General features: G+C 36.8%; 3 protein-coding genes, 1 long non-coding RNA gene and 1 pseudogene across 5 annotated transcripts; 3 read left to right on the top strand and 2 right to left on the bottom strand.

Moving 5' to 3' along the window:
* Window positions 1–1,606: 1,606 nt before the first annotated feature.
* LOC147506960 (uncharacterized) lies at window positions 1,607–4,040 on the bottom strand. Its single transcript, XR_015217508.1, has 3 exons — window positions 3,842–4,040; window positions 3,207–3,453; window positions 1,607–1,966 (listed from the first exon to the last, which is right to left on the bottom strand). It is a non-coding gene; the product is annotated as an uncharacterized LOC147506960 (long non-coding RNA).
* Window positions 4,041–8,465: 4,425 nt separating this feature from the next.
* On the top strand, window positions 8,466–9,935 carry LOC147506959 (uncharacterized). The gene is made up of 4 exons (XM_086599633.1): window positions 8,466–8,691; window positions 8,788–9,302; window positions 9,415–9,475; window positions 9,573–9,935. The coding sequence occupies exons 1-4, from the start codon at window positions 8,683–8,685 to the stop codon at window positions 9,933–9,935; spliced, it is 948 nt and encodes a 315-aa protein (XP_086455759.1). The 5' UTR covers window positions 8,466–8,682.
* A 780-nt stretch (window positions 9,936–10,715) lies between these two features.
* On the top strand, window positions 10,716–13,998 carry LOC147506958 (uncharacterized). The gene is made up of 9 exons (XM_086599631.1): window positions 10,716–11,114; window positions 11,216–11,337; window positions 11,441–11,628; window positions 11,978–12,149; window positions 12,260–12,320; window positions 12,405–12,743; window positions 13,099–13,121; window positions 13,306–13,399; window positions 13,447–13,998. The coding sequence occupies exons 2-9, from the start codon at window positions 11,288–11,290 to the stop codon at window positions 13,996–13,998; spliced, it is 1,479 nt and encodes a 492-aa protein (XP_086455757.1). The 5' UTR covers window positions 10,716–11,114; window positions 11,216–11,287.
* Window positions 13,999–14,276: 278 nt separating this feature from the next.
* LOC147506957 (pentatricopeptide repeat-containing protein At1g74630 pseudogene) lies at window positions 14,277–19,189 on the top strand (annotated as a pseudogene). The gene is made up of 4 exons (XR_015217483.1): window positions 14,277–14,489; window positions 14,577–16,675; window positions 16,804–16,973; window positions 17,971–19,189. The product of XR_015217483.1 is annotated as a pentatricopeptide repeat-containing protein At1g74630 pseudogene (transcript).
* A 1,106-nt stretch (window positions 19,190–20,295) lies between these two features.
* Window positions 20,296–24,641, bottom strand: LOC147506956 (2,3-bisphosphoglycerate-dependent phosphoglycerate mutase 1-like). The gene is made up of 10 exons (XM_086599693.1): window positions 24,452–24,641; window positions 23,866–24,368; window positions 23,588–23,687; window positions 22,895–23,096; window positions 22,427–22,545; window positions 22,194–22,350; window positions 21,902–22,003; window positions 21,698–21,817; window positions 20,624–20,683; window positions 20,296–20,549 (listed from the first exon to the last, which is right to left on the bottom strand). The coding sequence occupies exons 5-9, from the start codon at window positions 22,531–22,533 to the stop codon at window positions 20,639–20,641; spliced, it is 531 nt and encodes a 176-aa protein (XP_086455819.1). The 5' UTR covers window positions 22,534–22,545; window positions 22,895–23,096; window positions 23,588–23,687; window positions 23,866–24,368; window positions 24,452–24,641; the 3' UTR covers window positions 20,296–20,549; window positions 20,624–20,638.
* Window positions 24,642–24,835: the final 194 nt, after the last annotated feature.

Below are 24,835 nucleotides of genomic sequence, written 5' to 3'. Positions count from 1 at the left end.
CATATCAAGAACTTAAAATTTTAAGATTTGGAACCTAATAAAGGAATAAAATCAGTGACGGAGTGCAGCATATGTTCTTTCTTGCTATCTATGTTTAGGCATATATTTCACGTGCCATTTGGTAAATTTTTCTTTAGCTTTTCTTCTCTTTCAATCATGTTTTTGATTCATGCATTTTTTGTCTCGCAGCCACACGAGCGCAACGTGTGCCCATTGTACCTAAGCATGCCTACCTGTGCATAATGACTTGCCCCCATTGGTTGAACCATTTCCAAATATTTGGAAAGATATCGTTGACGCCCATTCAAAGGTTAAGCTCCTTTCTGTCACTTACATTTATCGTCACTTAATTACATTACATTTGTAGCTGCTCATGCTTTATAATATTTCATGCAGAACACTATGTCAAGCCTATAATGCGACGATGCCCCTCTTTTATATTTATTCAAAAATCAATATCGATGATGTTGTTATCACTGATCCTACAAAAATGTATCCAAAATGTGCTTCTTAGAAATGCTTATGAAAAGTTTTTGACTTCTTATTTGTTACTGATCTTCCTTTCCATATTTCATATACTTATATGATCTTAGATCTTTGATCTTGATAACAAATGAATTGTCTTTTTCTAATTTCTACCGTGCTAGGCTTAAAATTAATAATCAACAGTATTCAGATTCTTACTTTTGCAAGGTTCGTTTTTTTCTTGGGTAATAACCAATAACCAATATAAAGTATGTGTGGATTCTATTGATTAATTTATCCTGAAGTGCATGGTGGCAAATTCCATATCCTATATTTGGTTGTCTATTACTCTTTTTTTTTGGGCTAAGTCAACAATTTTAATTTTATAAATAAAAGGGGGTGGGGGGACTGTGAAGTACTAAAGTCTGGGGAATTCTTTGACTAAATCGAAAATGACGGAGAGAAACTTAGGCTGTGTTTGTTTACACAGTTGAAGATGGAAAAGAAAGAAAAAGTCTAATGTGGTTCACCTTTTCCATAAGTTTAGTATGTTTGTTTGCTATGGAAAAGAAATTTGGTTTTTCCTTGAAAAAACTAAACTATGGAAAATAAAGGGTTTTCGAAATAAAGTTTAATAAAAAAATATGTAGTTTTCTATTCATTTTCTTTCTTAAGTTTTGGTCTCACAAACAATAGATTCCATTCCTAAGTTTTCCTTTCCTTTTCCGAAGTAAACAAATAGATGCATCAAAAAGAAAAACCCATTACGTTCCTTTTTTTTTTTCCTATTCCATAGTGGACGCTCACGGGTTTTCCTTTCCCTTTCCTCAAGCTTAAGCTTTTGAGTAATAGTGGACGCTCACGGGTTTTCCTTTCCCTTTCCTCAAGCTTAAGCTTTTGAGTAATGGCGTGGTTACTTCATTCCTGTTCCCTATAGTTGCATTTGCTTCTTCATCTAAGGCATTCAATGGCTGGGTGGGAGATTAAAGCCTTGGTATCAATTGGTGATTTGGGATGCGGCCTGTAGTTTGATGCTTTGCTAGCCGTATGTGGCTGTGATTATATGAGGACCTCCCTCATTGCTTTTCCCTCTCACAGGAGGAGTGTGGCGATCCTAATATCATGTTTTCCGCGCTTAAAATTTTCAAGTAAATATATATATTCGTGAAGCCCCAAATGGCAAGTAACTACAAGGTTGTGTGAGGGAGGCCTTCACACCTACGCTCCAATACCAAACCTAAACAACACAAGCAACCGAAGCTAACAACCATTCTTTGCAAATTTACTATAAATACTTCTTTCTTAACAGGAGCAAGTTCAGTGAGTCCCAAACTCCTAATGCACCATTTGAGTGCCAAGCTCCCAATGCACCATTATGTCTTTAGAGAAAAGCATATATTTAGTAGTAAGGGACTACTGAACCGTACTAAATATACATCTAGGAAAAATAACTGAGCGGTCCTGGTGATTTTCCACAGTGATGCCCTCTGTTGCGTCCACCCTATCAAAGAAATTAAAAGTTAAAACCATTTGAATAAGTGAGCTTTAAAGGATGCATAAACTGATAAACCGGTTAAATGTAGCAAATAGTAATTTATAAATCAATCCCTAGCATTTCCATGGGTGTGTGAATGAGCAATTCCATTAATAATTTGATGAGGGATAATGATTATTCATTCATAATACAGCTGCAAAGAGTGGGTCTGCAACGTATCTTATTAGTTCAAAGACCAACAGAAATCAGGATTACGGACAAGGTAAGAATTAAGTGAGTGATCATAACCTGATAACTTCAGAGACCATGTCTCTAGATATTAATTATTGAATGGTTAGCAAACACATTAACAAGATATAAGACTCGCTATGCAGACGATTTAACATGAACATACACTATCTACTTTCTTATCCAACTCCAGACCTAGAGACAGTGAACACAAGTCCTTTGCAAAATATTGTATGGTAATCAATTTGGAATACTATGACTCTGCAATTGTTTTTTGATTACCTAAGATGAAAGGTATGAGCTCAAATCGCCTCTTGTAATGCACAGCCAATCCCAAATTAGGGCGTGGAAATGAGATCAAGAATTCCATGAACTCATAATATGAAAGAATGAAAGATACATATCTGAAATACAATGTGGCATATTAGTACTTTTATTAGACCACATACTGATTTTAAAAAAAGAAATAATCTATGTAGTTCCATAATCCTATTGTTTGCAACTTTGCAATTAACTATGACTTCTTCAACTTGTTAGACCACAGCACTGCACAAGCACATCCACTACTTAGGTCCAACTTCTATGGACAAAATTATGACTGGTAGTGCTCAGTATCAAGCATCTTCCAGACTAATTAAGCTATCCTACAACCGTTATTGCTACTAAAGTTGCCTTTACTTGAATAGTTGAATTGATGGCATAATTAGGTCTAATATACATAAAAATATATAAGTACATAATTGATAAGTTTTAAAGAAGTTCGCAGTCAAATGTTATTGCTCTCACAATTGTTTATGCCACCAATTGCTATTTGGCGAAGTACTAAGTTAAAGCCAGAGCCTAAAAGTGCTAGGACTTGCAGTAAACTATTTTTTCTTCATAAAATTGGCTTTATGTTCTCTAATTCTTATAAGTACTAAGGACTTCTCAATATTGATTTAACTAATGATAAAAAACTTTGAGAAAATAAATTGATAAATATTTAAAAGAGTGGAACACATAAGACTGGATCTCACGCTCTGGAGGGACAATGACTGCTAATTGCAATGTTGGCCCTGATGTCAGCAGCAGTTTCGTTAAGTCGAACTGGGAGAAAGCCATGCTCATTTTTTTGACAGACTTGGCCACAGACTTCGCACACATTTTCAAGCTCACTGCATGTATGACATAACTCTGTCTCTCCAATACAACCGCATACAGCTAACCACTTAACAACACAAAACGGCTGTTTACAGATCATACAATCCCTGTCCCAATTTTTTTTTCTGCATAATAAAACATAAGCAAAGAGAGAAACGATTACACTTTGAAGGACTAACATTAAGAAGATCATATGAAGAACCAAAATAAAAAACGTGGACATATTGAGACATAGGTTGCTATGGGGTCTTAGGCAGTAGTCATGTATATCTCATCCTTGAAGTCTGAAATCATGACATGGAGGGAATAATTTTCAATTATTATTAATCATGAAAGAATCTTTGATTCGCTTGTTCCTTGTGTTTGATGGGTGAAAACGCACAATAAGAAGAGGAATTTATGGTTGTTTTAAGTTTACAGAAAGATGAAAAACACGAGAGTTAGAGAAGTAATAAACGTTCTTCCAGAAAACAGACGGAAACAGAGCCAAAGAGAAATAATGTAACTACTTACCAACCGAGCCCCGTTGGGGCCGAAGCACGACCGGCAAATATTTGATCTGAAATTGAAATCGAAATTGGCAGGTATTGTGCTCATCCTCCAAATTTAACTTTTTTAGCTTGCTCTCGTTCTTCCAATTAGGTTTTAGCCTTTAGACTGCCAAGAAAAAAAATAGTTAGAGCCATCATCAGTGACAATTCGGGCCCCCAACGCACTGGGCTTAGCTATAAGCCTCATTTCTATCCCAGCAATTGTTAAAATCAAAACCATTTTCCTGAAATTATAGAAAAGTTTACCCGTCCCAATTTTTGAATAAAACAAAATAAATAAATTACTTTATATATGTAAGAAAATCCGGACGTGCTAAATTTTTTATACCCATACCAATTTAGAACTACTAAACAAGGTATTGTACCAAGTTATTGGACGGGCTAAATCTTTTTATACCCATACCAATTTATAACTACTAAACTATACCCGTACCAAGTTAAAATTAGAAATTTGGTGAATCCGCGTTGAAACATTTCAACTCACTTTTGGCAATTTTGTATTGCTTAATTTGATGCTGTGTCACATCCAATTTGACAATTGCGTTGATGATGCTCTATAATAGCATTTCTAGGTGGAGGCATCAAGTGTCAATCTGCCTCTACCATTAATTTCGACAAAAACCATTTCTAGGTGGAGGCAAATATAGAGGCATCAAGTGTCTAGTCACATCTGTGGAGGCAAATTTGGTATTTCAAATGCGAATGTGACACGGTACTCTCATCTGTCAAGAACACCGACCAGTGTCGTGTGTATGTGTGTGTGTTTATTTTTTACTTTTTCAACATTATGGGTGACATTTCAAGTGTCGCATGACATTGGGAGTGTTGTGTAGAGTTTTATTTTTGGGCAACTCTCGCCACTTTTTTAGACGAAACAAAATTTTAATAATTTCATAAATAATTTGGGACCCACTGTTAACAAAAAAAAATATTTAAAATAAAAATGGGTCTCATTATTAACTAGATTTGTTTCTACCATCTAGAGTTGGTCATTGTTTACGGATGGTTGCCTCAAACATGACACTTGATGCCTCAACCACCTAAAGATGCTCTAAGAGCAAGTCCAGTGGAGGGCTACTAAACCCTTGCCGCATGGGATTTTTAGGATTTTTACCTTGTCGGCCAAATATGGCAGGGCAAAACCTTGAATTTCATTCCAATCGCCCTTTTATGTTTTGAAGTGCTAAATAATACAAACGGCACGGTTTAAATAGATCCATCGAATTTAACACACGGACGATAAACTATGTCGCCCTCCCCCGAAACTTATTATGACAATCGCTAGACAAGGGCACAAATTTGGGTTCGGTTTATCACACTAAACAAATTTAGGACCCTTTTAGCGACCCATTAGAATGACATTTTGGTATTTGAGATGTTATATGACCCTTTAGCAACCCATATAGCACTCAATTAGACTTGATCTAAGAGAGTACCAAGATTTTATATGTTTAGTAACAACCTAGGCTCAACACCTTGTGGGAGTTAGTTCAACTCCTGCTAGAAAGTTGGGCGCAGGGGTGGGACCCAACCTGGCCACACAAGGAATTAGCGGGTTGGATTGGGTTGATCATAAACGGGTTCAAGTCATACACTTGTTAACCCACTACACTTCGTCTTCTATTAACTACTAGAACTAGAATAATTGTTGTCTATGCTCATGCTTGTATATATATATATGCAATATAACCATGCTGTTATTTTAACTACCAGACACATGATAAAAACATTTTTCGATATATAAGTAGAAGAATTTAATTAAACGAATTTTGTGGGGAGTGGTGTAGCTTTTTCAATAATGGAAAGAATTTAATATGTAGAATAATTTAATATAACAAATTTGAGTTTAATTTTCGAATTTGTGGGGGAGTGTTGGTTGCAAAATTACATCCAGCATAGAGCAAATCTAGTATTAAATTAAATCAAGAAATGGGCCTCGGCCCCTGGTTCTAGTATGGTTATGTGTAAACACCCTCCCATCGTCCCATGCCACAAAACCTTCGTGTTTTATACATCTTATCAAATAACTTCCCCGTTTTTTAAGTTGGAGAGAAAATCACGATCTATTTTATTTTCCCGATTTTTTTTGCTTTCTTTTGTACCCTTTTGGATAAAGTGCTAGATTCATCGCCATTTCAACCAAAAATAATATTGATTCAGCTTCGATAGCACAATTCAACATGGAAATTGAAGGAATAAGGTTCGACAATGAGGAAATAAGGTTTGACGATAAAAAAATCATGTTCCTCAATGAAGAAACAAAGTTTCATGATGAATAAATAAGATTGTACAACAAAAAATTTATTACTCCCTCAATTGTTGTTAATTATGAGTGGCTTTGTATTTTTTATCCTCTTCTTCTATTTTGAACAAATAATGTTCCCGTTACTACGTAAATTTGTTTTTGCATAACAATTTTCCACTATGCAAATTTAACTTTACATAATGATTTTTCTATGCGAATTTATTTTTACATAGTTAATTTTAAAACAGAAAACAGTGATCGATTTCTCTATGAAAGTTATTTTTACGCATAGTGATTTTTTATTTTTTCTATTCATCTGCTTCTTATTCTATTATGAAAAAATAAGTTCCCGTCATTATGTAAATTTGTTTTTGCATAAAAGTTTACTATGCAGATTTATTTTTTCATAGTGATTTTTTCTACAAATCCAATCACTATATAATAAATTTGTTTTTTTCATATAAATTTCACTATGCAAAGTTATTTTTACATACTGTTTTTATATGAAAATTTATTTCACACATGATTTTTCTGCAAAAGAATTTCGCTATGCATAATTGTTTTTTCACACAAATTTGGAAGTCTGTTTTATTTTTTTGAGATAAGAAATTTTGCATCTCGAAATCACTATCGGAACATTTTTTCCGAATGATATTATATTCAAATTGTTAAAAAACCGGATCTACAAACTTTCCTGTCAGATCTACCACTTTTGTCCTTTTTTTTGGGCATGAAATGAATCATGTTGAAGTTATTTCTATGCAAACGGAAAAACCGTGAGTTCTCACGTTGAAAAGGAAGGAAGATAGTAATGGGGGTATTTCTGTCTTTATGATGCTTTTGTGAAAACCTGATTTGGAGGATGTTTTATGGAACGGGCAGGGAGATTTATCCTAAAAGCTGTAAATTAAATATAAGATTTAAGTCACAGTTAGACATCCTTTGACACCCTCACACCCATACCAAAAACGTGGACTTGCACAAATGTATGTTATTCGTACAAATTGAGACAACCGGTCCTTCGGTTCATAGCTAAAAGCTCCTAACACCTTATAAAAATCGATCCAATCTCGCGGCAGATTGCCACATCTATAGTGACTTTTAATAGTGTTCTCGGAGATATAAGCATGGACATGGTCGCTTCGTAGATCTCAAACAATTTCATTACAAAACCATATCAATGAAATAACATATAAACGAAAGAAAAACAAAACAAAAGTACGTGAACGTACCTCAACCAAAAGACTAGGATGTTCCTTGATTACTTGATTTAACACAGGTAGTCAAGACTCACAGTACTTATATATATAGGCAAGTCGGGAAATTTGGAACTATATTGGAACTGGAATTGTAATTATATTTGGAATGGAATTAGAAAGCATGTCTGGAAGTATAGTAATGACTTAGAAGTATAGTAACTCCTAAAATTTCTAAGAGCATCTTTAAGAGTGATATCAACCTAACATCAAACACCAAATTTTCAAGAATTTAGTGTTTTTTCAATTTCAGGAGAGTGACATGTTGATGAAAACACCAAAAAATAACCAAAGCTAGCACCAAATCGCCCAATATTTGGTGTTAGCTTTCAGTCTTAGATCAAATCTCTCACGGTTTTCCAAAATCACGCGTGGTTTTTCTAACACCGTATGGGATTGGGCTTCTAAGTGGAAGCTATGGCGCAGCTTTTGCCAAAACCAGCGTGAGAGATTGGGAAAGAAAATAAAGAATAAAGTTGATGTGCGAGACATTGCACGGTTTTCTCAAAACCGCGTGGGCTTGGGCTTTTAAGATGGGTTTCATTGGCGCGGTTTTGGGAAAACCGCGTGGGCTATATGGCGCGGTTTATCCAAAACCGCGTCATTTGATGTCGAGAATTTGATGCTAAAGTTGCTTGGTGTTTTTTTGGTTTGGTGTTTTTTTGGTTCAAAATTTTAGTGTTTTTTTGGTAGCTCTCTTAAAGATGCTCTAATACCTGCTACTCTGTTAGTGGCAAATGGGCACCTAGGCCCAATAGGGTGGGTCAGCCAATATTAACCAATAACCGCGGTTACCAAAAGAAAAAAAAGACAAGAAAACTCTTCATCTTGGGCCGCTTCCGTTCAATTAGCATACTTTCATCCTAGGGCTTGTTTTGGGCTCGGGCTGCTTGGGTGTCCACAGTCCCCTCAAGATACTTTGGGTTCGGACTAGCAACGGCATCGGATCGGGTAAAGCCCAAACCTTTCAGGCTTTATGGGGTCCGTGCTCCGTGTGACAAAGTAATTAACAGAAATCATAAAGGATACTTACGTCCAATCAAGTGATGTCTGAAAGGCAAAAGAGAGGGAAAGAGCAAATAGCATTCACTTCCTCTTCATTCGAAAAACGAGAGCTCAACTCCTTTTCAGTTCTCATCACACCGCCTATAAATACCCAATCAGAAACAAGGAACCACCTCATTTCTCATTTCTCATTTCTCACTCTCAACTTCACTTTCTCTCTCCTCATTTCTCTCCGAAACCCTAATCCAACTCACTTCACACTTTCCACCGTTAAATCTCACTAACAAACCTTCAAACATGGAAACGGTAATCAACTTCACTTTCTCTCGTTTTAATCACTTCGAAACGTAGTTTTACTTCGATTTCTCTGTTTGATTTGTGTTTTTGAACAAATTTACGCAGGAAACGATGATGTTTGAATCTAATCACTGCGGAAGAAGTTTATATCCTAGATTCATGTCAGTTTCGAGTAAAGATCTGATTACTTCATCAACTGATCACGATATTGATGCGATTAAAGCAGAGAAGCGTTTAATTGATCTGATTGTTAAAGATGAGAAAGATAAGTTTGTTAATCAGTCTAAAAACTTGTTTCAAGTAATTTCTAATGAGCAAAACCTAGAAAAAACTGAAACTGAAACTGAAGTGATTGATCGTAGATTTGCTTTGAGACTACTGTTTCTCGCATGTCATATTGATTCAGTTGAGTGTGCTGAAGCTTTATTGGTTGGAAAGATTGGTCCGGGTGTTCAAGTGAATGAGTATGATGAGTTTGGTAAAACAGCTTTACACTGTGCTGCTGAAATGCATTCGAAACGATGCATTGATCTTTTGCTTCGATATAGTGCTCGAACTGATCTTAGATCGACTGATGATAGTGAGGAACTACCTATTGAGATGGCTTTGTCTAGCAAAAGGTATATTGATTGAATGAACTGAAACTTTACTTTGCTTTACATGTTAGAAGTTTGTATGAATATGTAATGTGGAGTTTCATTGTGACATTTTGAATGTTTTTCTTCGTTTCAGAATGATTACTTGGAGTTCAGATGAAACGATTGACGATTTATTAGTGAAATTCAGCAAAATGGTTAGATTAATCACTGTTTGGTTGATTATTAAGAATTGGTTCCCTCATATAATAAGTTTTAAGTTATACAAAACTGTTGATTTTTTGCTTTTTGTAGGATTTGAGTGCCGTAAGACTGTTGGCTGAGAACACGTATGATATAGCAGAAGTGGCGTACCTGAGCTCAATGGAAGGAGAAGTTGTCTCTTTAGCAGCTCTGCTTATGGTGGTACCAGAGAAGGTGACATCTTCGATTATGGTTTTGATGCCAGATGGAGGATTGGCTTCGAAAGACATGACAACCATCTATGAATGTGCTATACGAGAAGTGTTGTGTCTTGGTCAGAAAGAGGGTTCATTTAAAGTGTCAAGAAGGAGGCTTGGATTGATGAGTAGAACTCAGAAAAGAAATTTACTGCTCATTGAGATTGAGTTGTTGCAGTTATTCGATGCTTCATTCTTGCAAAGGCCTGACCACTGAGTCACCTCACCGCTTATTCTTGCTGCTCAGGTAAAATATAAATATACATAGGAAGATTGTAATTATTAAAAGTCATTTTGACAATTACCTTAATGTTAGATTGTCAGAAACAAAGATTATCCTATTCATTTAACAATTAATCTGGGAATTTAGAAGTGGTAAATGACATGAGATGAGGGACACCTAACTTATTCATCTGAAGTGAAAAATGGCCTAAGGTATTATCTGAATTTTAATAATTAAGCAAAGGAGCATAAAATAATGGTACTAAGGATGAGAAGACAAATCAAACATGGCATTTTGAAGGCAAAGTTATGAGGAGCAATGTGAATGTCTGGATGAGATAGTAACAGTTTGAACTATTGTTTAAGGTGTGCGATGAAGAAGTTGTAAAGCTTCTTCTCGGTACCAACATTGATGTAAATGAAACAGACAGAGAAGGAAACTCGGCACTGCATTGCTACCTCAAGCACTGCTCCAATACTAAGATTCCCAGGTTTGGTGAATTTCATGTCTCAAGTGCATTGCTATCTGAATAGCAGTTCATGGTTAAAATCTCTGTACATGACACATATTTTTTCTTATACTGTTAAGATTGTGGCGTTTGCTTAATGATAATCGTAGGATTCCATTTCTGCTTCTGAAACGTGGAGCCAATGGGAGCCAGAGAAACAAGTTGGGGCTGACCCCTCCACCTTGCTGTTTCCAGTGGTTATTTCCAAGCACTCCAGGTATAAGGGACTGCTCCCTCCAGTAGTCTTTTGCCCTGTAATTGGACAAGTCATACAAATATTCCAATACATTGAAATTGAAAATCAGTGTTCTGTTATCCCAAATATGTTCCAGATCCTCCTCCTAAAAGATCCAGACTGCGTTGATGCAATTTCAGAAATGAACGAAACACCCTTGTTCTTTGCGGTCAAAAACGACTTCCTAAACTGTGCTCAGCTTCTTTTGCGCAGTGGAGCAAATAAGCAGATTCTTAATCTCTGGTCTTTACTAGTTTTATTTCCTCGTTGTTTGCGTACTTGCCTATTAGTTACTTATATTCTAGGTTTTGTACAAATTCATGCTAACGGTGTCTCATTCTCACCTGCCTTATTAACAGTAAACAAAGATCGGTAGACTTGGCTAAATCTCAGGACATGCAATTCCTGCTGAACCAAGACGTCAGCTTATGTACGTTATAACTTAATCTGATGTCTATGTATGATCTCTCTGCTGCCGAATAAGATATTACTTATATAACATCGAGTGACTTCTTAGCTTTATCATAGCAGGGAGTCAACCAACACAACTGAAGCAGAGTCGCTCTTGGCTAAAAAGATTACCAATCTGACTCCGATGGCGAGATGTTTCAACCCTTTCTCGATGCCAAAGTGGAAAATGTTTCTGCTGCAAAGTACTTGATTCTAACTCAAAAGTTGGATTCGCGTTTACTTGGAGAAGTAATGGATCAGTTCTATTTAGTCTTTAACTACTGTATGTTGTGATCTTTCTTGCAGATTGTCTCCTAAGGCGAAGACTGAGATCTGCAAATACTTTGAGTCTCCAAGGGGGTGTGCTAGAGGAGCTAATTGTTCGCATGGGGAAGCTGAACTAAAGCAGGGAATGCAGATATCTTGCTTTCCGACCACGGAAGAGTTGAAGCGGAAGATTTTCATCGGTGGTCTTCCCGCATCTTTTGATTCAGGTAAAATGTGCTCCAAACCTGAATACCAAAATTCTGCGTAAAATTATCTTTTCCTAATCCGCACCATATTACCATGTCGACTAGATTCCCTTTTTTAAGTTAGGGGCTATAAAGTGGATATATAGCCGATTAGCAAACAATTAATTTAAATTGAAATTGAAATGCAGCAGATGTTGTATGTGTAGGACACTAGGAAAATGTATGAAGTGCAAACTGTAAACGTCAAATTATCAACAATCATTTCTAAAACCGATTGATGGAAGATTTGCTTTGAGACTTCTGTTTCTCGCGTGTCATATTGATTCAGTTGAGTGTGCTGAAGCTTTAATGGTTGGAAAAATGGGTCCAGGTGTTCAAGTTAACGAGTTCGATGAGTTTGGGAAAACAACTTTACACTGTGCTGCTGACATGCGTTCAAATCGATGTATTGAGCTTTTGCTTCGAAATCGAGCTCGAACTGATCTTAGATCAACTGATGATAGTGAGGAACTACCTATTGAGATGGCTTTGTCTAGCAAAAGGTATGTTGATTCAATAAACTGAAACTTAACTTCGCTTTACATATTAGGAAATTGTATATATATAATGTGGAGTTTGATTGTGACATTTTAATTGTTTTTCTTCGTTTCAGAATGATTACTTGGAGTTCCGAAGAAACAATTGACGATTTGTTAGTTAAATTCAGCGAAATGGTTAGAATAATAACTGCCTGGTTGATTATTAACAGTTATTTAGTTAGGTTTTATGTTAATAAAACTTGTTTTTTGTTTTATTAGGATTTGAGTGTGGTAAGAATGTTGGCTGAGAACACAGATGATATAGCAGAAGTAGCATATCTAAGAGCAATGGAAGGAGAACTTGTGTCCTTAGCAGCTCTGCTTATGGTTGTACCAGAGAAGGTGACAACTTCAGTTATGGGTTTGAGACCAGATGGATGTGCTATACGAGAAGCGCTTTGTCTTGGTCAGAAAGAGGGTTCCTTTAAAGCATCAAAAAGGAGGCTTGCATTGTCAAGTAGATGTCAGAAACTGCTCATTCAGATTGAGTTACTCAAGGCTTCATTCTTGCAAAGGGCAGATCGGCGGGTCATTTCACCGCTTATTCGATCTTCTCAGGTAAAATGTTAGGAACAAGTTAAGTCCTTAAAATCTTGCTATTTTCTTTAACTGAATCATTTATTTAACAATGAACTTTGTTTGGAACTATTGAGGCAGTATACCAAAAGACATTCTTATAGAAAAATTTCAGTTCTGAATTATCTGGTCCCAATCAGGAGACCACAAAAGGGATTATATAGTTAGTTCATCACATTCTTTTAACTTAAGGTGAATAAAGTTCAACTGAACCCCATCTAGTTAGAACAATCTAGATCTAAATTATATGATATATAAGCCTAGCAGCAACAAAAACGCGAGTGCATGATAGTATAAACATTCGCTGTTTTAAATTTGACTCTTGACTGTGCTGCAGGTATTAAAGTTAAAACTGAAGGGGTTAAAGTCAAAGAAAGAAATTCAAAAGAATAAGAAGCATTGAGTTGCCCGAGGTAAAAACAACAGATTAATTTAGTAGTATATTTATTTAAAGTATCAAAGTCAATTTCTGTTCAATTTGTTTAATGTAGTAGACTAGTGAATATTGTGATTGTGCTTAGCTCATGCTCATATTTTTGTTCAGGTTTTTACCGTATGGGTTTGGTTTTGGAACCCATGTACAGATTGAAACAGTTAACCAAGACATGGGGTGTCTAGATTATCTGATTGCTTGTTCAGTAAGCCTATCAAGAGCCAGACTGCTGAGCTCTACTTCTGGGAGCAGGATATAACCCTGTACATGACACATAGCCTATGGAAGAACTGTGACCTAATAGGTTGGAACCCCAATGGTTGGCTCTTATGGATGAGACAAGATACGAGCTTATTCTATTTGGACATGATGAGGTGGGAAGTGGAAGAGGTATCACCTTTGCCTCCAGAGTTGGAGGACTGTGTTCTTATTGATGACAAGTGGCATGCCGCCTTCACGAAAGATCCGAAGGACCCCACCAACCTGACTATACTAATGGGTAGTATATTGTTAGGTGGAGAGCACAGGTTTGCTATACTCTGGCTAAAAGGGGTTGAATGGAACATTCACTACCTGTCTAACTCCTATAGGAGGGAAATCAGTGGGCCCACTTTTGACTCTGATCATGACCTAATTATTTGGGTCTCAAATGGGAACACTGTTGAAACTTTTGCTCTGGATGATAAGCATTGCACAGAATGGTGGACAGTGGAGGAGTTTGTTGAGGGTGGAGGACCAGTAAGTGTAATATATTGGAATGGGCATCTGTATTTGTACCAGGACGATGGTGATAAACTTTCATGAGACCCGAATATATGTGAAGGAAGTATTTGGTTTTAGAGTTGGGATAATCAGAAAACCTCCTGTGAACTTTTACATGGTAGAGCTCTCGAGGCTGGGTTAGGAGGAACGCTTCGAGGGTTCTTGAGGAAGCCCAAGAGGAAGGGGAAGAAGAGGAGGAAGAGGAAGCCCAAGAGGAAGGGGAAGATGATGAGGAAGAGGAAGAGGAAGAAGACGATGAGGAACCTCTTGATGCTCTGGTGTCGTTCTTGGGAGCCCTCTATTTAGATCGTGTGACGCAAATGCTGGAAGAAGAGGAAGGAATGCAAGGGGAAGCTCTTGAGAATATGGCTTTGTTCATGGGAGCCCAATTTATAGACCGGGTTTCGCAGCTGGTAGCCCTTGCCCCTGCCTCTGCCTCTCCAACGAAGATGTTATTTGCGAGTAATTCACTTCAACGACATCTGAAACTGTGCTCAATAACAGAGTGGGATACTAAGTGGGAGAGCTTGAAGGCATGCGCAGATTGTCACTGCAAATTTGCCTTTATTCATGATGTAATACTGTATCTGCCATTAGGCATTGAGCCAGGGTATCTTTAGACCGATTTTTTTTATCTGTACTGCTTGACTATACTACAACCTGATAGTTTTTCATTTGCTTTTGTTCTTAAAGCAGTAGCTAATTATAAGTGTTTAAGTGATGGGATTCAGTTGCATTGTGATTTAGTAAGACGTGGGTTTGATACCCATCTCTTTGTTGGGACTACTATTGTTAGTATGTATGCTGAATGTGGGTGTATTGGTTTTTTGAGGAAAGCATTTGATGAATTGCCTGAACCAAATGTTGTGGCTTGGAATGCGATCGTTACGGCTTGTTTTAGGTGTGGGGATGTTAAGGGTGCTGAGGTTTTGTTTAGTGAAATGCCATTAAGGAATTTGACTTCGTGGAATGTGATGATTGCTGGGTATGAAAGGTGGGGAACTCGAGAGTGCGAAAAGAGTTTTTGGAGAGATGACTGCGAAGGATGAAGTTTCTTGGAGTACTATGATTGTTGGGTTTGCTCATAATGGGAGTTTTGATGAGGCTTTTGGGTTTTTTCGAGAATTGACTTCGGTTGGTATGAGAGCGAACGAGGTGAGCTTGACAGGGGTTCTCTCGGCATGTGCACAGTCTGGTGCGTTTGAGTTTGGGAAAGTCTTACATGGGTACATAGAGAAAGCAGGGTTGGGTCTGATTGTGTCTGTGAGTAATGCACTTTTGGATACGTATTCTAGATGCAGCAATGTTGACATGGCTCGTTCGGTCTTTAATTGGATGATGAATGATAAGAACGTTATTTCCTGGACTTCTATGATTGCGGCGTATGCAATGCATGGTTTGGGGGAGGAAGCAGTGCAACTTTTTTATGAGATGGAGTTATTGGGAATATGTCCAGATGGCATTACGTTCATTTCAGTATTGTATGCTTGTAGTCATGCAGGATTGATTGAAGAAGGAATCATTTTATTCCACAATGCAGGTGACATATGGGATAGAGCCGTCCATAGAGCATTATGGCTGTATGGTCGACTTATATGGTCGTGCTGGCCTATTGAGCAAAGCCTATGATTTTGTGACTGAAATGCCAATTAAACCCAACGATATAATTTGGTGAACCCTTCTCGGGGCATGTAGTATTCATGGGGATATAAAATTAGCAGAGCAGGTTAAGGAACAGCTTTCTGAGTTAGATCCTAACAATTCTGGCGATCATGTTCTGTTGTCAAACGTTTATGCTGTCGCTGGTAAATGGAGGGATGTTGCTTATGTTAGGAAGTCAATGAATGACCGCGAGGGATCAAGAAGTCCCCTGGATGGAGCATTATTGAAGTTGACAAGGTCATGTATAGTTTTGTCATGGGTGAAGGGTTGAATGGAGTTACATGAGGGCTAATGAAAAATTAGTGGAGATTATGTCTAGAATCAGGATTGAAGGAGGTTACATTCCTGAGGTTGGGAGTGTTCTGCATGACATAGAGGAGGAAGAAAAGGAAAATGCAGTCTCTATGCATAGCGAAAAGCTTGCAGTTGCATTTGGCATATCGAGGTTGTGCCGGGGAAGCATCATAAGAGTTGTGAAGAATTTGAGGGTTTGTAGGGATTGCCATACTGCTATGAAGCTAATCTCAGAGGTGTATAATTGGCAAATTGTCCTGAGGGATCGTAATAGGTTTCATTCTTTCCAAGACGGACATTGTTCATGCAGAGATTACTGGTGACTGATGCCTAGCCTGAATCGTCATTTGACCTCTATGGGGATGATCTCCTCTATGAGATCCCTGGAGCAGTTGGTCTCGGGAACTACAAGCAGACAAAAGGAGAGTCTATTCTACGTCTACGCAATGTCGATGTCATTTTTATCTGCCAAAAGGTCATACTTGGTAGTTAGCGAGTACAGACCAACTTGACATCTAATTGGAAGAAATAGTAAAGGAAGTGCTTGAGACCCTTTGCATGTCTGTTGTGTGCAAGTGGTAAGGCCCATAGTTGGAATACTACATGCTTACTGATCCTTGCTGCTGTTAGTATTTAAGGAGAAGTATTTAAGTAGGTCAAGGATTCCAGTTGGAACGTCAGATTCGATAACACTATTGGCAGTGCTGTCCGTTTAGTTACCTTAGCCTCTTCTCTGTTCTCAACCGTGTGCCGCTCTCTGTTGGTAAGTTGGCAAGCATAGTACCTCAATGCAAATGGTCTTGTGACATTCCTGTAGATTGTTTTAGATTTTTCTGTGTCTTTCGTTTATTTTAATTGCATATCTGATCCATTTTTCCTCACTGTCCATAGGAATATACAGGTATGGAATGTTGTGGACAAGTCTAAGATTCATTTTGTGTATTATGTATAGTGTTCTCACGGGCGCTGAACGGCACTCCAATCTCATATGTTCTTACTTCTTAAGTATTGATGGAGCTGTGGGTTGATCGTCTTTGTCTTTCATTCCTAACAACGTGAAGGTAACTACTTCCTAATCGCTGTCTATATATATTTTGTTCATACCAATTTATGACAGCAATACATATTGAACAATGTGTCTCATGGAAAAATTGAAATACACTTTGTGTGCTCCCTTTAACTAGCTAATACTTCTGCACTATAGTAAGTGTTATATAGTTTTGAATGGACTTGGTCATCTGTGTATACCCGATTGATTTCTTCTTTATTATGTCAGGTCTGACTTGAGATAGGCTAGGATTAACTCCATTTTTGCAATTCTAGCATTTCTCTTTACAGTTTTGGCAGTGTGTAATTCAGATTGATGTTCTTAAACTTTTCTTCTTGAGCACTCAACACGAACTGTTTTGAATCGTAGTCATCACTATGTTCAAATGAGTATTCATGCATCCCAGTTCGGAAAAGATGGAATGTTCCTGGTAAGCAGGGCTTTAGGATTGTGTTGGATTCTTTTTTTTTTTTTTTTTTTACTTCAGAGGTTGCGGCTTTCAGTCTTCTATTTACCTAGTCACGATTTGGTATTCCAAAATATAACTCAGTGGTAGCGCGCGAAAACTATAGATAGAGAGCTTTAGGATGAGCTGCGTGGAAATGGTGAACTGAGAAGTGAATCTATTTTGAATGATCACTATCCCTCAACGAGTCAAGCTGCGCATACCCTCCATTATTAACATTATATTTTTAGTAAAACTATCCAAATTCATCGTCAACGTCACAATCACTTATCTGAACTATTTGAAGTAAGTTAATACCTTTTAGATTGATTTGATTTACTTTTAACTTTTAAAAAGTAATGTTCTGAGAAGTATTGAAAAATAGTTTTATCCATTGAGGAAAAATCAGTGTTGTGTCCACTGACTCACAGCATGAACGTTTCCATGGATGAAATAACATGCTGCTAACTTAGACAGGCTTAGAAATTTGGAGACCATGGACTATGGAGTACATCAGTCTAAAGCCTGAGAAGACCATCGTCTGATGGTTATAATGCTGCTACAGGGGCCTGGAGTGCGATCTCAGGTTTTCAAACTTGTTGTAATCAGTTTTCTTCAAAAATGGCGTACAAGAGGAAGTGGTACTAAAATATGAAGAGGGTTCTAAAAGGTGCTGTATGCATGAAAAAATATGTTCAAATAATCATGTTCTGTGTTGGAGACTTGGAGTTGGAGTGGAATGTTGGACTAGGCACGAGCCAGATCGTGTGGCAAAACATGGCCCTGACCTGGCCCATGGAACTGATTCAGGTTGATGAGTAACTTCTTTTCATCTTCTTCTGATTAAATGTAGTTGGTTGTCAAGGTTTAAGCATGAGGTGTAGTTGATTAAAATCTTCAGGTTGCTTTTAATTCTTTTTTAATTGTTAGTTTTGTTTCACAAAGACAGAAACTTAGAGGGTACAGAACTACAGACAGAACTATTGGGCCACGAGTCCACGACCCAAGCCCAGTAGTCGAACTTTGGCACTGTGCAAGCTAGGCAGCTAGCTTCAGGTTTTCGATTCTGTCAACCTTACCTTCTTATATGATTTGAAATTTTTTCTCTTTACGACTGATTTATGCAGTAGTTTTTGAATCTTTTCCTTCATTACAGATAAAAATTTCAGAATCATTATTTTTCTAATGTTAGGAGAAGCAACTTAGTTTTATAAGCATTTTTTTTGTGGTGTGTTTTTTTCTTTTCATAGTATGTGAATATTAATTCATTGTGAGATATTGAACTTTTCCCAACTAAGAGTAATCGGCTTTGAAAAAGTTTCGAAAAGATAGTGCTAGGCAACACCCCATTCAGAAATCAGAAGTCGCCCTGTAGGAAATAGAAGAATGAAAATGGAGGATTAGATCAATGGTTTATTCTGTTAGAAAATATACGTAAGTTCTGGACTCTGTTGACTATAATTTTATATGATTGAAGAGGAGATTCTGACTCGCATAGTCGCATAGATGAGATTATGGCAAGAATGACGATGAGGATCGGATGATAATGGAAAAAAAAAGCATTCTGTGCACCGAAACACTAAAGCAGTTATCATGTAAAATTGGAATGTGGTCTATAAAAGTTAACATCTCGTTCTCACCACTTTGAAGGATTTCATTTTCGTTATTAAGTTCAGGGCGAAATCTAAATAACTCAAAATCTAAATATCTGTAGAGGATGTTATGGAAATAAATTGAGTTGCTTCAGCGATAAATCATATATCTTTTGTGTAATTCCATTATTGGTTAAGTGTTCACTTGCCTGAATTACTTTTGCATCTAGAAGGCGACATATCACGAGGACAAACATCACTTTCTTTCACCTTAATAACCTTTTGCTATTAATTAAAAGTGTGTCATGATCATGCCCAGGTGTCACATTATTATTGTTGCTAAAGTGAGATGGGAATATACTGCCTTATTTCAACGGAGTTGATGCACGCGCTCTGCACGCAGTGTCAAATAATAGAGCAAAAAACATGATTGTTTGTAATTCACTAATTCTCTATTATTTGAAAACATGATTGTTTGTAAGAGCCAACATAGAGCATAAGACTATTGCGAGAGAAAAGCATATACGCTAATAGAGCAAAAACAATTGCCATTTTAATGCAAAATATTTGCTTTGCCCAGCATATAGCATGCTCAAAAAATAAACAGATGGAGTCCTTCCTTTGTTATGTGATGAAGCTGAAGGAACAATTGGTAATCTGGTAACAGTCGCACTTGTGCTAATTCCATTAGATCAACCTCGAGTCCATTAAATAATATACTTTGTTTAATATCGCGTGTATCATAATTCTTTTATTATGATTGGAAATGTCTTACTATTCAAGTAGTTTCAATATCATCTTCACCATATTAGGCATTTCCACAAAACTTTAATCAAACTTTTATTATTAAACCTAACAACAAAAAGAAGTCGATAGGTTTTATCAAAGTTTGGTACTTTCTTTTATAGAGAAATGGTGCAATAAATTTGAATAAGTGATTAATATAATTTTCATATTTAATAACTCTACATAATTGCTAATATTTTTTTAATAATTTAATATAACGACCAATTGTTTGTAGGACGGGTTCGAAAACTAATTTATATGATGACCAATCCTTCTAAGAATATCACCAACATAATTATGAATCTAAAAGCAAACCTTTATGTACACTGCAGCCAAAACCATTAAATTTGGGCTTAAAAGAAGCCCAGCTCATAACAAGGCCCTTCCAGAGACCGCAGTGAGGAAGTTTGTGTACAACTTGATTGTCAGAATACAGGATCCTACCAAGGCATTGGACCAAAGTATAGAACCCAAACTGAAAAAATAAAAAATATGAACGAATCACTGACAAATTTCAAGAAGCTGTACGTTTTTATATAGTTATATCCATCCATTACAGTTTTAAGAACCAATTGGCTCCGAAGTAAAAAGCACATACACAGCCAAGCACCTAAAACGACTCAGCTTGATCGACATACATAACAAACTTACAAAAGGGACCCCTTCAATATCTATCAATGGGAAGAAACTATCACAAGGTAACCACTTCCACGTACTGCTTTAAACATAAAAAGATATCTAGCATAAGTTGCAATGAAGAACAACCCTGCAAAAACAGAAAGACTAATGAGCAGACTGAGCCTGACAGTGCTAAAAAGTTCTAGCACGATTATAGCTTACCTGTTCAGCAACACATTAGTGCAACATTTCATCTAACTTTTGTCTGTAAAGAGCTAAATTCTGCAATGAAGAAATACAAGAAGCCGAAAGGGTTTCATCATTTCAATATCTGGTGATAATATACATGAAAAAAAGCACTGAAAGAATTAGACAAATATCAGTCATTGCCAACTATTTTCTTCTCTCAGTAAGAACCGTGAGAGTTTTCAGTCGCAACTGCACCTTATTGTCCACACTCCACAACCTTTAGTTGAATGAAATGGAATATGGTTCACACTTCCCAGAAATGGTTCAGTCAGTAAGAGTTGAACCTAGTTAGAAATTAGGTATGAAATTGCTAATTTTATAGACAGGCAAGGTGTGGGGCATCAGCATTGGAGGCAAGTGATATTGCAATTATAAGGTAAGATCATATTCAAAAGAAGAAACCAAATAGTGTTTCTATGTCGTCGAGTTCCAGCATTTTTAGATTTCTCAGAGAATAGCACATGGAGTTTTCTTTTTTTATTCAAAAACAAATAAATAAATATATAAACCAAAAAAAAAGTAAAAAACAAAAACAAAAGCCACTCAGAAGCAATCATAGCTAAGTAGATCATCCTATCAAGAAGAAAATTGTATCCTATATCATTTCTAATTTTTTTACAAACATATCAGTTCTTGGTTATAAGATCTAGAACATAACTGAGAAGCAACAAGCTCTGTTCAGTTCAAGATAAAAATTTCGGAATAACATTAAAAAGGTACTCAGATTCTATAGCAATCATGCCTTCTGGCCAGGTTTGGTTGATGTACAGTATTGGGAATGTTCATATAACATGTGATTCGTAGATCAATCTCTACCAAGGAAAACAAAGTTATAAAACAGTTAATCTCAATTTAGCTCAACATGTCCTAACTTTTGTTTGTTAGTTGCCTCATTAGCAATCAGTTAGTGTCGTCTCATAAATCTATAGATAATACAATTCTGTTCTACTGCCCTCCCTTGAGACACAAGTGAGAACGATAAACATAAATGCAGAATTGCAAACAATTCAAGAAAGATTAGTAGCAGTATGGAGGGACATGTCATACCCTAGTATAAGCATAAACACCGGCCTCAGAAGGTCCCATGGGACTCCCCCTTCTCATGAATTTTCCTTCTTTGAAAATGTACAGCATAGGGATCCCAGTAGACAGTTCTAAGCTAATGACCTGTACAGCATAACAAACTAAGTGATATAGACCACCACAAAATAATGCAGAAATACTTGACAATCACTAAAAAAAAAAGTTTACCTCTTGCGATGTCAACTTATCAAGATACATAATAATGGACCTCAATGAATTGCCGTGTGCAGCAATCATCACATTCTTCCCAGATTTCAACTGTGGTTCAATCTGCAGGGTAAAAAAATTTGGTCAGATGCCTGTGGAAAATACACGTACCACCCAAATCCCCTCGACATATCATATACTCAAGTTTCGCTACATTATCAATTGCTCAGAAATCCGGGCCTATCAAAGGTACCACAAGACAACTAATAACAGGAAACTAAATTTCTGGAAAGAAGATAGTAAACATCTTTACATGCTCTGTAAAATAAGCAACCGCTCTTTTAGCACACATTTCGAGGCTCTCGCCATTAGGGGGAGGAATATCATAGCTACGGCGCCACTCATGAACTTGCTCTTTTCCATATCTGTCTGCAGTTTCTTGCTTGTTGAGACCCTGTAGCTCCCCATACCTATATAAAGCAGACCATTAACATTTGCAAGGTCAAAACAAGTAGAGGGGATCAAAACATGGAAAAATATAAGTACATTCTCTCATTCAATTGCCATGCTGTTGTAACTGGAATAGATTGCTTTCTGGTTTCTGCACTGAAAACCTGGCTCCATGCTCTAGCTTGTTCGTTCTCGTCATGCATAATGATAGGCACCTGCAAAGTGAATCAGAATAAGTACCAGTACACAGTATACCATTTCACATCAGGATTGAACCATAAGCCACAAGTACAAGGTACCAAGTGTATAGACACTATAGAGCCAAAGGTACGAAGGCAATGTAAGAGTATCAATAAAAATAACATGATGGGCAAACATCTTAGGTTCTACAATTCTGGGTGTCTGGGGGATCATCTTCACTAATGATGCTAAGCATGTCCATTCTAAAAGGTCTAACACTTATCACATAGAAATAGTCAACTTTAAGTGCTCACGAAAGAAATGATATGAAGCCATTACTGCAAGATCTTCATTTTCGCGTGTATCATTTCTAAAACCATGTACCTGAAAAGCTCAATGCTAAGCTGATGAAAGTGCATGTGTGATCTCACAACTGCAACAATAAGGAGCTATAGACTTTTGACCCCAGCAAAAAAGAAGATGCAAATTGCAGTGACTGAAACCTATTTCCGCGCCTGTTTGTCACCAAGTCAGGGTTTCCTTTCCTCATCATTGCTACAAACTCATCATAATTTATTCGCCCATCCTGTGAACAAAGTGGAAATGGACAAGCGTGTAATACAAACAACCATGTTTTTTCATGAAATAATGACTCAAACGATACAACTTCCTTTGATTCTTTGAAGAACCATTTGAACCATGCTCAAAATTCAGATAGTGATTTGGTTCACCTTGTGCATTAAACATACTTGACATGCATGCTGCACCAAAATGACATAATCTTTTTCGAAATTCTATAGCTCTTGAGCCATTGCAGTGCCCACTATAGGAATAAGTTGGTCTCGGGTTCATCCTAGCTACATGAATAATTGTCGAGAAGCCCAAAATATAGCTAGAATAACATTCGGTATAATAGAGTTCACACAATTAGCACTTAAAAGGAGATAGCATCAAGTCAAGCCTGAAATCAACCTAGCCTTTTTGAGCACTAAACTATATATATCCCTTCTGGGACACAATGTCTAGAAATTCTTTTAAGGGATAAAACTATATCTGTAAGATAATAGGCAAACTTACATTGTCTGTGTCAACTTCAGCAATGATTTCTTGTATTGTTTTAGCGTCACCCATATTATACTTCATGAGGGCTTGTTCCAGTTCGTCCATTGTGATATATCTAAATAACCAAGATAAAAGAGCATTAGTAGTAAGATAAAAAGAGTGGCTTCTTTTGGAAGAATGGGGGAAAAGATTACCCGTTCTTGTCCTTATCAAAATACTCAAAAGCAGTGTACAAGCATTCAATTTCCTGAGCATACTACCCTATACATGAAACAATCCTTACAAAGACTTACCTGGAGAGAAAGTTTGAAAGCCCCCATACAATTTCCATGTTTTCCAAGCCGTCCTAATGACTTCTTCAAGCTCTTCATCTGGAATGCTTGTGTTTCCATCCAATGTTTCAACCCATTGCTTCCATGGAGGATTCAAAGGGTCCAAGAACTTTGATACTTGAGGCAGCATAAAGGACTCATAAAACTCATTCACCGTCTTAAGTCTTGGAATAAACAAAAAAGCAATGAAAGAATAACGCCTTTGAACAGAACAGAAAGCAAATTATAATAAAGGGCAAAGATCAAACAGATTTACACCATGATTCGATACATCATACATGCCTTCCACTAATACAAACACAGAGAAGTAGAGTCGGATATCAAACCAATTAACAACGCTTAACTACTGTCTTCAGTCGTCAAATAGCAAAGCATTGCTATATAAGTTGTAAACAAATCCATTTTTTGCAAACTTCCGAAACATTCCTTGGTACTGGGATAATTGTATGAATCTCCACAAATGCCTGAACCCGAATGGGTTAGTTTGTTTCGACTAAATTTATTTTCCGAAATAAAGAGTTTATAAAAAAAAAAAAAAAAATCTTACTGCTCTGGTTATTGCTTCGACGTCTGCCATTTTCTGAGTGAATGGGAACACATGCTTTGGAAGACAAAAATATAGTTTGCAATAGAATGAGAGTAGTAGTTGAAAAAAAAATTATGTGAAACAGAAGAGATGGGAGAGAAGGGAAAAGAATCGGTTCTTATTCTCTAATTAGACTTTTCTTTTTCTTAACCTCTTATTAAATAATCCAATTAATTATTGTTAATTAAATGGCATTTATAGTGCGTACAATTAAGAATTGCGTGGATTTGGTTTTCTAATATATTGCCACATGAAAAGACTGATTGGCCCTATTTAAAGGTGTTAAACAATTATTTTATTTAAAGACAATATCGGTACTGAAAATTTATAAACACATAAAAAGAC

Source organism: Coptis chinensis, chromosome 3 (assembly GCF_015680905.1).
Source record: "Coptis chinensis isolate HL-2020 chromosome 3, ASM1568090v1, whole genome shotgun sequence".
NCBI lineage: Eukaryota > Viridiplantae > Streptophyta > Magnoliopsida > Ranunculales > Ranunculaceae > Coptis > Coptis chinensis.
This window is presented reverse-complemented; position numbering and strand designations above follow the sequence as displayed.